Raw genomic sequence first — 15,026 nt, forward strand, 5'->3', positions numbered from 1 at the left:
TTGTGATGTACCAAACCTGTTGTTTTTATTAAACTTTGGTATTTATAAGATACATGTGATTAGAGCGTAGGTTTATAGGGTCTTCCTGTGGGAGCCATGGACCTGAGGGTAGGCAGGTATGATGCAGAGTGAGCATCAGTTATCCCCTCCATGGCTAAGATGACTATTGTTAGCATCGACACCGTTGGGATGCCAAGGCAACTGTTGTAAGTTCTCTCTTTAACCTTCCCGTCAGAGTGGTACTTAAGATGCTGACATCCATCTAGCACCACTAATATATATGTACTGGTATTCTATACTATATCTGTTGTTAGTGCGCAAGTATATAGGGTTGTCCTATGGGATGCTATGGACCTGAGGGCTGGCGAGTATTATACAGTGAGTATCAGTTGCCTCCCTTCATGGCTAGGATGATTGTTGTTAGCATTGGCGCCGTTGGAGTACCAAGGCGACAGTTGCTGGTTCTCTCTTTAACCTCCCCATTAGGTAGTACACGAGACATCGAGTACTGTTTGGCACCACTGGTATATCGTATGGTGCATCAAGTATCTTTTTCATATATACGTGTATATATATATATATAATTATACTATATTATGCTGTATGTATCACACCGTATGGGGGTAACAATCCGATACGATCCATGAATAATTTAGCATCATAACTATGTTGCTTACGAATCCAGGGGTTCAGACAGCCAATATGGGCAACCACCCCCAGACTGTATTGGTATAAGAGTATTGGCAATAGCTGATATCATGGATTGAGTAGCATATTATGTAGTATCATATGTACCTCTTATACGAGTGTGTATACTTCATAGTATGTTATGAATTTTGAAATATTATTTTATTTTATGTTACCTTATCCATTCATGATTTGATTTGCTAATATTATTCTTATTTGCCTTATTATTATTACTATTATCATCACCATCATTAATATCGCTATTATTTTTTTCATTATCATTATTATAATTATTTTTTATTATTTTTATTATCATTTGAATTTATCATTAAAATTGCTATCAATTATTATCGTAGTTATTATTATTAATTATTAAGATTATTGTTAGTGTTATTATTTATGATTTTTTTATTATTATCATCATCATCATCATCATTATTATTTTTATTGTCACTATTATTATTATCATCATCATCATCATCATCATTATTTTTATTGTCACTATTATTATTATCATCATCATCATCATCATTATTATTTTTATTGTCACTATTATTATTATTTATCATTAATCTTGTTGTTAATTATTATTGTAGTCACTATTATTAGTTGTTGTGATTATTATTATTGTTATTAATATTGTTACTGTAATTATTATTTATTTATTCATTAATGCTATCATTATTATTACTATTATTATCATTATTATCTTACGGTAGACTTCGGGCAAATATCACAGCCTACGGACAAGAAAAATAGTCATCAGGCAAATATAATAGCCATTGGGCAAGTGGTAACCTTTGGGTAGGTAAAATAGCCCTCGGACAAATGTGGTTATGCAATAGTCCTTAGACAAGTTATAGCCTTCGGACAAGTACAATAGCCCTCGGGCAAGTATGGTTATATGATAGCCCTTGAACAAGTTATATTAATACTATTATTATTATTATCATCATTAAATGATTACTATTATTATCGTTAATATGATGGTTGTTTTGTTACCATTCCTTTTATATTACGTATTGGTATATTTGTAACATGATATTTGAAATGTACAGCACTAAGTGGGTGGTGTGAGCTGACATGAAATAAAAAGGTATCTGTGTTATTATTTAGTTAATCCTCTTGTCTACATATCTTTACATTTATTATCGAAGTCCTGAAACTTGTAGAATTAATTGTAGTAAGATGGGAAGGATAAAATGGTAATATATAAAAGTGTGTTTCATGTAGGTAATTTTTGGGGCATGCTCAACCTTTAAGGAAGATGCTGTCGAATTTTTTGTAGGATGGTCTGATAAGATTTTCCCTTAGATCAGGGCTTATCTAGGGTTCCCGAAAGCGATCCTAGATGGGTCCTCATAGATTGGTTACCAAATTTGGCGATCGAGCTCATTGGCGACTGGGTCATGTCAGGGGCCAATGTGTGTAAGCAATGGGTGGTTGGATATTAAAAAATTTCGGCCAACCTGAAAGAGAGAAAGAGAGAGAGAGAGAGAGAGAGAGAGAGAGAGAGAGGGTGTTTTCGGATGAGGAGAGAGAAAGGAAAAGGAAAGAAGAAGAAAAGAAAGGAGGGTCCACATGGCACTTAGGGGTTGGTTACACATGGCACCTCTTGAACATTTTTCAAAATTCATCTACATGTTCATAATACTACCTAACAATATGATCCTGAGTTTAAAGAACTATATCTTTTCAACTATAAGTCCAAATTAAGCATGCTACCAGCCTACAGACTCATGGTGACAAGCACCATCACATGACACATGGGTCAACATCAAAATCTATGTAAATACAATGTCAACTCCAAACTCATTGATCAGTCCAAGTCGCATATGTTTTTACCATAATTTTCTATTCTTAGCTTTGATTTTAGCATACTACTAGTGTATGAACTCGTATCAACAAATATTTTGTCATGGTATCTTAGTGAACATGAAATTCCTCTCACAGTAAAAAGTCAACTATGAGACCCACTTAGTCAATTCCTGTCAACCTCGGTCAAAAATTCAAATTCAGGTGATTTCTCAGGTTAAGGTGTTACACATACTCTTGGCTATCAATGACACTTACCTATTTTTATAAAAAGGTAGATGTTATGCAACTATTTTGACGTGAAAGATCTTGATGAAGCTTCTTTTATTTTGGGCATCAAGATTGTTTAAGACAGGACTAATTATATGTTGTAGTTGTCTTAGAGGGCCCATGTTGATAGGATCCTTAAAAGGTTTTATATGCACGATTATTCTCCTGGAAATATTTCAGCCACAAAGGGTGAAAGATTTTTTAAGAACTAGTGTTCCAAGAATGATAGAGAGAGGATGGCAATGAAAAATATTCGTTATTCTTCAATGGTGGGTAGTTTAATGTATGCTCAAGTTTGTACACTACATGACATAGCTTTTGCTATGGATGTGCTTGGTAGATTTATAAACAATCATGATCCTATTCATTACCAAGCAATTAAGAATCTTTAGGTATTTTCAGGGTACTAAAGATCATATGTTGACATATCAACGCATCAACTCTCTTGATGTAGTTGGCTATAGTGATGCAGATTATAAAGGCTATGTAGATGATAAGAAATATACCACTGGATATATATTTATTATGGTAGGAAGAGCTGTCTTGATGAAGTACTAAGCAATTTGTGACAACATCCTCGATAATGGAAGCAAAGTATGATGCATGTTATGAGGCAACTCGTCATGCAGTTTAGCTTCTAAATTTTATTCGCGATATGGGAGTAATTGACTCCATTGAGAAATCTCTTATGATGTAGTGTGATAATAGTACAGTGGTGTCTCTTTTCAATAATTTAAAAGGTACTTCTAGTACAAGGTACATTGATGTAAAGTATTTTGTTATGAAGGAGAAAGTTAAAGAGGGTCTCATTAGTGTTGTTCACATACTGACTTATAACATGGTGGCAGATCCATTGACCAAAGCCTTACCAATAAGCATATTTGAGGAGCATGTATCCCGTATGGGTCTGTTAGGCAGTTGAGACTGCTATGGGCTAGTGGGAGTTTATTATGTATTTTGCAATAATATCCATGTTGAGTATTGTTTATTTCTTTAAGTATTATATTAATATATTGATGTATATGAATTATTATTACACATATTGTTGCTCCTTATATTTATAGGTCTGTTTGATACTTTCAATTTATGCATATATGTTGATCCACAAGTACCATGGTGAGTCCCTACTACCTAGTTTGTGTATATTGTTATATCTTGTCGATACGTAATGTACTTAGATGAAATAGTATTGTATGTTGGAGGATTGCAGGTGGTAAGGTAAATCTCTACTACCTAGACAGAGTTTATAGCATGCAAAGTGCTCAGTTGAAATGGTATTTTATTTTGGAAAATTTATTGAAAAAATGTCTACTATCTAGCCTAGCATATTGTTGTGCCTTGTCGGTATGCTATATATCTGAATGAAATGGTATTTTATTTTGGGAGATTCTATAGTAAGTGAGTTTGGATGATATATATGTGATGATAGTTATACAGTCTAAGTAGGAGAATGTTAGATATATAAATATTTTGTAGACTTAGCATAATCATTACTCATTTACAGGACCCATCTGTACCATTAATGGGACTAGCTTATTTATTAATTCATGTAGTGGGGCCCTTGGGCACACTCTTTGTAATGCTCCAGTTGGCCTATTGGATTGGAGGATCAACTCTCTTTAGATGCCCATTTGACTTACCTATATTTTTATTATTATTAAATTATTTTATTTTGGTGTGAGTTAAAATTAACGGGTAAGTCATGTGATTTGTATAGATTTGATTTTACTAATAGCTGCATTTGGATGTTAGTACTTTTAAAGCACTAATCGAATTTTATTATGCATATTTACGATCCATATATTCATATAACTCTAACATGGATAGGTTCTTTCTTTTACTGATATGCCTCTTTCTTAAATGAGACTTATAGTTTACTCAACTAATTCTTTGTTACTTGGATGACTTCTGATCTATGTATCTCAACTTCCTTATCTCTTTGTGATATCACTTTACTTCTACTTTCTTAGGTCATTTGGTCAAGGCTACGATATCCAACTCTCCATGGTATAGTGTATATCACGCTCTTTATGATTGTACAGTTTAGTTAGAAGCTTAAGAGGAAGTATGTAGAATTTTAGACCAAAAAAAAAAAAAATTGGAGGCCTGGATATTGATTGGAGAATTGAATATCCTTTGAACGAATAGGAAACATCCAAATGAAAGAAGGCTTGCCCTGGATCCAGGCACCTTGTGCATAATCTTTGGTCATATTGCTTAGTTGAATCTTCAATGGAGATTGTTTGATAAACCAGCCAAGTTCCTTACTTGTATTGCATATTGATCATTCTCAAGCCAAGGACTTGGTTGATTTCATACAAGTATAATGTCTGTTTATTATTAATATATTTTAGGTTTCTGTTTTTTCTCCTTTTATTTATTTATTTATTTTGTTTACTTGGATTATTAAGTTGGAATTTCTACAATGAGATAAAGTTTGTGCTTGTTCTTTTAACTGGTAATCACTTTACTTAGCCCAGTATTCAGATTACCAACCAAGATATATTTTTAACTGCCTTTTTAAGATATCATATTGTTAAATGGAAAGAAGCACGTTTTTTGATGAAGAAAATGCATTAATAGCAAAAAAAGCCCCTAGAAGGCAAATTACACCTTACTTGATGTATTGAGTTCATTAATCTTAACAAAATCAACCAAAGTAGGGAGCATACCCCAAGATGAAAATTCATCAAAGTATAAACAAACTTGCTTTTGCAATAAAAATTTAGAGGCAAAATCTACCACAGCATTGACCTTCTTGTTTCATCAACATTAATCGTAATCCGTCATTGACATGGAGCCTACCAGACCACATTCCCTATCATCTTGGCACTACTACCCTCCTCCACCACTTTGAAATCCACAACTGTAAGCTCAAGTTGAGCAATTGCCACTCTAATTGATAACCTCCTTTCAAAGATCTCTTTGTTCTTCAAGTTCCATGTAATGGATTATAATATGCACGTATTCTTTTGTCTATCTTATCTAGTTGTAACAGCAGTGTATAAAGCAGATAGGTGTATTGTTACTAGGCCTTATCTGTTGTAAATATATATATATATATATATATATATTTTTATGTATATATATGATGAATCCCACATCAACAATATACAACTTTTACCATATTACTCTTATTTGTGTACCATGCTGTCTAGAGCGAGCAAGCAAGCAGATGAGAAAGGTAAACACAATCTCTTTCTTCAAGTGAGGATCAAGACAGACAGTAACAAAAACTGGCCTAACTCTAATTCCTACAATGCATCAAAATGCGGACTCCAACTAGGACAAACACTTATGATTTTTTCCCTTTTTTGGTTTATTCTCTAGAATTCTAATAGTTTTGTTTTCTAACTCATATTTTGAGACATGAAAATCTAAATCCTATCAAAGAAAATCAAATCTACTCTGAAATGTTAAAGTTTCCTTATGAGAATTAGGATTTCATATTATAATGATCGTTTTCAGAAAATTCTTTTTATCTGCATAGAAAAAATGTTAGCAAGACTTTAAGGTGTCAAAATTGCTTTAAGCTGTCAGAATAACAACCTCTTTAACTGTTTTGTAAATGTAATAGAATTAGTTATTTTATTTTATTTTTATTTCATTGACCCAACCACATGTTTCTTTTTATTTCTCAGCGAGCTAAAAATATTATCTATTGCATGTTTGTTACACTAAATGCTTCTTACCTCTATTTATGCCTTCAAATAAATTTGGGATTATGAGGAAGAGATTTTATATCAGCAATTCCCTATTGACAAATCTGAACATTTGGTTTCTTCCAATGACAATAATTAACATAAATCATGTGGTTCCAATTTATGGAGTAGTAATTTAGAGGTGTCATATAGAAATAATAGCATGCGAGATCCAGAGGTGTCATATTATTATGCTAAGGCTTGGAGGAGATTTGTCATTGCAAGGATGGCCATAAAGATAGTTGGTGTGGAACTTTTCTTACAATGAGGATCATAGATGGTCTTGGAGCTCAGTACTAATAACCTAGGTTAGATGATTTGTCACCGTTACAATAGATAGGGATGTTCAATATAATCCATTACACTGTATGTTTTCTTTATTTTAATGGTGATGTCTGACAGGCAGCCTGAGTTTTTTCTTTATTGAGGAACATTTTCCATATAAAAATCTGCGTTTTAATTTGTTGATTTTATGTTTATTATTTATGTAATTTGTGTACAAGACAAATGAAATATATGTGCTAGGGACTATGGAATTATACATATAGAGGGGCAGGAGATAAAGCAGTTTGCAAGCTAAGGCTTTGCATCAGGCTTCCTAAACTCTTGATGGAAAAGTCAAAAGTGTTATAGTTTTGGGCCAGCCCACATGTGTGAATGATTTTTCTTTAGGCTTTGGCTTTGGAATTTGATTTTATCTCCTATGTTTTATTTCGAGAAATTGGTGGGATTTTCAAAAATTAAAAATAATATTTTGGAAAAGGTGTGTTAAGGGTTTTACGGGAAAAGGTCTCTAAGTTGAGAGTTCAAAGGGATCACATTTTTTTAACATTCTTTTAGTTTTTCAAAAAACATAGAAAATTGAGTTTTGAAAAATTACATGAAAAACAGAAAGAAAAATATATTTTTCCAAAAGAAAAATTGAGTTTCAAAGTCTAGGATAAAATGAAGATACGCAGAAAATTCATAAAAATGATCTTGGAGGTGCCGTATCCAATTTCTTTGTAGCCGTTGTATTCTGAGAAACGTTCATTACAAAACTTTTGTATCGGTGGACGAAAAACGTCTTAAGAATACTGTAGTACTATACAGACCTCGATTAAACTTCTAGAAAACAGATCACTATAATAAAGATTTACAGATTCTAATATGTTTTAATTATTTTGTGTAATTATATTTATGTTGTTTTAATGCATACACATGTATTTACATATATAGTCATATATTTTTCCGGCAAAAAGAACTATAATTGCAAACTCCTCTTGCTTTACACTTGAATTTCCACCAGCTGGCTTCGAGAAACACCAAGGCAATTCTTCACATAATAGCATCGACTTGCATTTTAATTGGTCAACAAGTCAACAAAAGACAACTTTCTCTCTCCCATCAAGCACGCGCTGCTGTCTGCTGAAATTGGTTTCCTTCATAAAATCGTCAATATGTACTGAAATTAATAGTGTGGTGGAATAGTATCAGGGGGTCACCGATTAATGCACGTATGGAGAGAAAGTAATTAAAAAAAAAAAAAAGGGCAAGGTGGAATTTTCCTAGACTTTGTTTTTTATTTTTTATTTCTATTTTTTTTCATTCTACACGTTTTTTTGGGTCTCTTTATTAGTGTTTTCTTTTTGACATTTTCAAAGAGGCCCTACTACAGTAACGGTTTATTATTATTATTATTATTTTTAATTTCTATTGCTTGAATGCATTTATTGTGGGATAAGATGCTGCTCGCTTTCCGGAGAAAATCTTGGGTGCATCGGGCTGGTACCTCTCCAAGCCAATGGGTGCCATATGTTTAAAAAATTGCCAAGGTTAGCATATTATCCTAATTATTAATTATTTTAATTTTTAATTTTTGATATGTAAAACATTTTACCGGGCCAATTCCATGGCTTTTCGCTTCTCCATGCCCAACAGCCAGAGAGTATAGAGCACTTTTTCTGAACCACCTGAAGCTCTTTCTCAGTTTGCCTTTCCATGGAATAAATTCTGTTTTTCTGTTTGGAATCATTTGGGTTGGACGCACTTTAATGAAGTGGTACCATCAGAACACTTTCTTCCATACTCATATAATACTCATATAATTTCAATATGAAATCTTCCATAGTCATTTAATTATAAAAGGTTAGAAAGTTCACTAAAAAAAAAAAAAAAAAGCAGCAATAAACAAAACTATTTAGAGCTCTGTGGGTCACAGAGGGCTTTTTGAACACAAAAAATATCAATAACCAATAACAATCTCAAAGACTTATACAGCGACAAAAAAGATATGGGAAAAGTTCTTTAAGTTATTAAGAAAATTCTAATAGAAAAAATTTGTTGGTTTCAGGGAGTGCTCTGCAAAAATTTTCTCCCCTTTAAGAAAGATTTGTTTGAAGCTCCAAAAAAGGCAGTGGGAAAAGAAAAAAAGCATGGATTGATAACCAGACACCAATGCCACTGAGTTTATTCGCTACTTGCTTATGTCGCTGCTTCATCGCTGATCTTCAGTCTCCGGCGTTAATTCCGATAACTGTTCACCTAACTATGGTCCTTCCTCTCCATTTTTAATGCTTTAATATTTCAAAAGTAGAAAAAGCAAAAGAAAATCTGTTTTCATTTTCATTTTCGGAATAAATTGCTTTGTTGTGCATTGTTGGAAATATTTTTTTCCATGGCAAGCACAAGTAGTAGTGCTACAACTAATAAGGGTGAGAAGTTGAAATTGAAGCCTGAAAAGTTTCCAACATACCAATCACATCTCCTTCTTTTGGGTCGTCTTCTACTTCAGCCCCGCACTACAACTATAAATACGACGTGTTTATAAGCTTCAGAGGCGAGGACACTCGCCATAGCTTCGCCGCCCATTTACACAGAGATCTAATTGGAAATGGGATCTCCGTCTTCAAGGACCATGAAGAGCTTCATAGGGGAAAAGAGATATCTCCAGGACTCCTCCAAGCAATCGAGGACTCGAGGTTGTCCATCGTCATTTTCTCAAACAAGTATGCTACTTCAAGTTGGTGTTTGGATGAACTTGTACACATCCTTGAATGCAGTAGAAACCCGGAAAATCCATTATTCCAATCTTCTATGACGTCGATCCGACCGTCGTTCGACATCAATCAGGCACTTATGCAGCAGCCTTTGCTGAACTCGGAAAGAAGTACCGGGCAGAGAATGTTAAAATGTGGAGATTTGGGCTAAGTGCAGTCGCCAATATCTCAGGCTAGCATCTAAATTATGGGTATTGCTTTTCTCTGCCTCCCTTGTTTCTCTAAAGCTCTGAAAATCTAATCTCTTCCATTTTCTACTGGTATGTAGGTTTTGATTTGAATTTTTTGCTGTGAATTTATTGGTATTTTAACTTACCAGATATTATATTTTCAAATAAATTTCCAAAATAATATACTTATGTGTTAATACATATATACGGGTAATTGCTTCTTCTTTTTTCTTTTTTTTTCTTTTTTTTATCTTTTTTTCCCTCTTTGTTCAATGATACGGCTAATTGCTTTTGATATCTTTAGGTTCTGACTTTTGTATTGTGGACTTAGAACTCACCCTTTTGGATTTTCAATTGCCCAGTTGCAGTTTGGTTGAATTTGATATTTTTGAGGAAGGGAAGTCCTAGGGGCCATTGCACATGACTCAGCATGTCTAATATGAAAGCATCCAAAGAATTCTCTAGTTGTCTAATTTTTTTTGCTTTTTTTTTTTAATTTGGAAAAGCTAATCTTATTTTAAAAATTCGTTCCAATAGATTTTTTATCTTACTTTTTAGTATAAAAAATAAAATACTAAAAAATAGATTTACCTTTTCAAATTAAATTCACTCTTCATTTCAATATTAAATAATTGTAACTTAATGTATTATAAGTTTAGAGTGTTTAGATTAAAAAAAGAAGAAGAGAGAATATAGAAATAGAACAATAAATTTTATAAATAAAATGAAAAACAAAGAGGATCTTTTAAATTTTCACTATTTATTTTAAAAAATATTCCTTCTTTTAAAGAATTCTTTGGGATACTTTTAAAGTGCAATTATCTAGAAAATATAGCATACTAAAGTAAAAGTCTTTAAAACTAGATTACCAATATGTATTAAACTAAATGTATTTTAATATGTTCAAGTTTCAAAATACCTTGTAACTGTTAAAAAACAAACAACTTTCAAGTTTTGCATTTTTAATTCCCACTATTTTAGTTTATAGATAATTTGTGTACCGCTTTTCTTTTTTTCTTTTTAATTTTTTGGTAATGTACCCTTTTTCTTTCTACTAATTAAAAAGTCAAACTGAACTAAATTTTCTTTCTATCACATGCACCCCAAAATTCATGTAATCTGCACGTAATAGGTAATGTATTACATGTAATTCTCATGTAATAGGTAATGGATTACACGTAATCAGCATGTAACCATATGTGATTTGGCATGCACTCCACTTTGTTAGACGTCTCAACATTTTTTTGCCTTTTTTTTTTTTTCAAGTTTATATTTTTTTTTCTTTCCTCTTTTTAAGTTCAAATCTGATTGTATTAAAACTCACTGTATCAAATTTATTGTTATTTAAAATATTTAACAAACTTTAATTACCAATAATTAAATTTAAATAAAATAATAATAATTACTTTAAAACTAACGACATGTAAATCAAGCAAATTACAAATAATATAAATAAATAATAATAATAATTAAACCAAAAATCTTGTTTATGAACTTTCAATTGTTCAACCAAGCTGAGATAAACCAACCAACCTTAAAGTCTGATCCGCAACAAAAATTAATAATACTAATAATACTAATAATACTAATAATAATAATAATAATAAACAAACAAATACAAGGTGGATGTGTGGTTTTTGGTTGGCCTTTCAATGCATGTATTTACTCAGCATTTGATTTTTCTGTGCTGCGGAAGTGAGGTGGAATTTATTCAAAAAATTATTCAAGATGTATCTGGTAAATTGACAAGAACATTTGAAGGTTTCACCGGTGGAATAAATAATCAATTCCAGTTGGATGGAAGCACAGATTTTAGTTCGGACGACGATGAACTTGTGAACGATGCTCGTTTCCTTAAATACGATGCCTTTTTAAGTTTCGATAATGGTGATGACACTGTTATGAACTTCACCAATCATCTTTACAAAGCTCTCTGCAGAAAAAAAAAAAATCACACCTTCAAGCTCGAGAATGAAGATCAATGTGACAAGGGTAAAGACGTCCCACCAAAATTCCTGCTACAAGCAATGAAACACTTAAGGCTCTTCATCATCGTTTTGTCTACAAACTACGTTGCTTCAAGTTGGTGCTTGGATAAACTTGTCCATATTCTTGAATGCAGGGGGGACATCCGTAACTAGAAAAGTTTTCCATATCTTTTATAATGTGGATTCCTCTATGTTTCAACATCAAACCAACAGTTATGAAAAAGCCTTTGCTGCAGATGAAGAAAATTATAAGCACAACCTTGAAAAGTTGCAAGATGGAGATCTGCATTAGCTGAAGTGTGCAATCTCCCAGTCAAGGGGGATCTAAATAATGGGTAAGTAGTAGTTATATGATTTTTCCTTCAGTGTGAACTTTGCATTAAAGACATGGCTTTGGTAAATGGTGCACTCAGTGTGCCATTTCTTTTGAGTAGTATTTCTTCAGACCTACAAAGCTTAGCATGCAAACTTTTCCTAGTCTTTTGTTGTAAAAACACCTTATTATTAGCAAAGGGAAACTATGAGCACTAAATCACTACCACAAATAACCAATTGAAAAGGTACTAAAGCAATTAAACTGTAAATTAAATCAACTAAATCAATCTCTTGTTCATATTCTCCATCAATTACTACTGCTGACTGATCACTTTCATTGGATTGTTTTCCCCTTTGTAGGCGTGAGAAAAAATTTATTACGGACATTGTTGGTAAGATAACTCGCAAATTGAATAAGAGGGCAACGATTATTCGTAAAAGGGAGCTGGTTGGAATAGATTCTCGAGTGCAGGAATTCTTATCCATTTTGGATACAAGTGTGAAGGATGTTCACATTATAGGGATATGGGGAATGGCTGGAGTAGGCAAGAAAACTCTTGCCTATTTCATTTATGAGAAGATTTATGATCAATATGAGGCTTGCTGCTTTCTTGCCAATGTAACAGAATCTTCTGAAAAAGGTTACTTGGTTTATCTACAGGAAAAACTACTTGCTGGTCTAGAGGGAGAACCAATACTCGTAAATGATCTACAGCATGGAATTGAACAGATTAGGCAGCATTTTTGTAATGTAAAGTGTCTTATTGTCTTAAATGGTGTAAATAAGTTAGAGCAATTAGATGCCTTGGTTGGAGAAGCTAATTGGTTTGGACTTGGGAGTAGAATTATCATAACAACTAGAGATGCACATTTGCTCAACTCAAAGGGAGTGAACAAAATCTACACGTGTAAAGGATTGAATCCGGCTGAAGCTATGGAGCTCTTTGCTTAAATGCTTTTAAACAAAAGCAGCCTTTGGATGGCTATGAGATGTTCTGCAACCGTTTTTTGGAATATGCTCATGGAAATCCATTAACTCTCATAGCTATAGGTTCTTTCTTACGTGATAAACCCATCAAGGAATGGAAGAATACTTTGCGTATACACAAAGATATACTCAATGTACTTCATAGCAGTTATGATTCACTAGATGAGGAATTGAAAGAAATGTTCTTAGATATTGCATGCTTTTTCAATGGGAAGAAAGTAGATCGTGTTCTGGAAGTACTAGATTGTTGTGGCTATCACGCCAAAATTGGGATGGCAATCCTCATCGACAAGTCTGTTGTCACCGTTTCAAACAACATCTATGGTTGCCTGAATGGGTACAACAAATTGGCCGGCAAATTGTTCACAAGGAAAGCCCTAGAAGGCCTGGTGAACAGAGCAGGTTGTGGGATCATAAAGACATCGACAGAGTAATGAAATATAATTGGTTAAGAGTTCATGTACAAAGCTTAAGCCACTCAATTGATAGAAAGATAATATTTTTTTTATTGCACCCTGCTTATCTTTTACTTTTGGATATTAGGGAACAGGAAAAATTAAAGCAATGGTCCTGGACCAACCTCAACTACAATGCAGCTGGTGGGACCCCCACTCTTTTGCACGGTTGTATAATCTCAGGTTGCTTAGTATTCGTTGCTAAGTGAACCTCCCCAAAGGCCTGGATTGCCTTCCTAAAAATCTAAGATTCTTGAAGTGGAGGGAATATCCATTAAAATCTTTGCCATCAAATTTCTATCCATCTGAACTGGTTGAACTTAACATGTCCCATGGCCAAATTGAACTACTTTGGAGAATAGAAAAGGTAGAGTTCTGCAATAGTACTGCCCATATGCACTTTTCTTTTTATTTCAAATACATGAACATGACAGCTAATATTTTCCTCCTTTTTTTTTTTTTTTTTCTCTATTTCTTCAAACAGGTTTTCAGTAATTTGAAGTTCATCAAACTCAGTCACTCCCAAAACTTGATAAAGACTCCAAACTTTACATGGGTTCCCAATCTGGAGAGATTAGTTCTTGAAGGGTGTAGAAACTTAGTTGAGGTTCACCCTTCCATTGGAAGTCTTACAAAACTTCGTTTATTGAATTTGAAAGATTGTTCAAGTCTTAGAAGTCTCCCAGATTTCATTTCAATGGAATCTCTTGAAATTTGTGTGCTTTCAGGCTGCTCAAGTCTCGAAAAAATTCCAAATGTGGTTGGAAATATGGGAAACTTGTCACAATTTTATTTGGATGGGTGTGGAACAACAACCAAAAACCAATCCAAATCAACATTCCAACATCTTGGTGACCATCAATTGAATATCAGAAAGTGGAATAATCTTGGCTGTTTACTTTTCAACATCCCAAATGTAACAAAACTATGTTTAAGAAACCGTGACTTACCAGAAGGAGCTATTCCTAGGGAAATCAACTGCTTAACTTCATTGCAGGTGTTCGATGTAGGCAGAAACAAGTTTATCAACCTAACTGATAGAATTAGCCAGCTTGCTAAGCTAAAATTTCTTGGATTGGCACACTGCAATCTTCTTCAAACTATACCAGAACTTCCCTCCAGTATAGAATATGTGGAGGCAAGAGACTGTTCTTCCCTGGTGACTCTGCCAAATGCATTCAACGAAAGAACTTGCACAGATTTGGCACAACAAGCTGAAACAGAATAAAGACATCAAAATTTTGATGGTGACGTTGTTGAAGGCATACCTCCAGTCATTGCTGAAAATCCAGAATCAGGTTTCCCTTTAATTTTCTGCATTTATCTTTCTCTGTTTGTTCCTCTCTCTCATCGAGCATCATTGGTTTCTTCGTGCAGGAACTCTCACATCTAATTGGCCACTTTTATATTGTTATTCCTGGAACTATAGTTCCGGAGTGGTTCAGGCATCAAAAAATGGGATCTTCAGTCAGAATAAAATTGCCTAAAAAGTGGAGTAATAATAATTTGATTGGGTCCGTTTTCTGTGTTGTTTTTTATGTCTATGAGATCGTTCCTGTTGTCGAAGATCATGGCCACCTGAAATCAGAAAACCCTCAA

At 33.5% G+C, this 15,026-nt stretch overlaps 2 protein-coding genes across 2 annotated transcripts; both read left to right on the forward strand.

Annotated features, from left to right (window-relative positions):
- Positions 1-9,191: 9,191 nt before the first annotated feature.
- On the forward strand, positions 9,192-12,951 carry LOC112488838 (disease resistance protein Roq1-like; the record flags this gene model as incomplete). Its single annotated transcript, XM_060815840.1, has 3 exons — positions 9,192-9,645; positions 9,986-10,082; positions 12,345-12,951. Coding segments are annotated over 3 exons (1,143 nt in total), but the record flags the coding sequence as incomplete, so codon positions are not given.
- A 23-nt stretch (positions 12,952-12,974) lies between these two features.
- Positions 12,975-14,655, forward strand: LOC107435152 (disease resistance protein RUN1-like). The gene is made up of 2 exons (XM_060815841.1): positions 12,975-13,361; positions 13,912-14,655. Exons 1-2 carry the CDS (start codon positions 12,975-12,977, stop codon positions 14,653-14,655), a joined length of 1,131 nt encoding a protein of 376 aa, XP_060671824.1.
- Positions 14,656-15,026: the final 371 nt, after the last annotated feature.

The sequence above is a fragment of the Ziziphus jujuba genome, chromosome 3, assembly GCF_031755915.1.
Source record: "Ziziphus jujuba cultivar Dongzao chromosome 3, ASM3175591v1".
NCBI lineage: Eukaryota > Viridiplantae > Streptophyta > Magnoliopsida > Rosales > Rhamnaceae > Ziziphus > Ziziphus jujuba.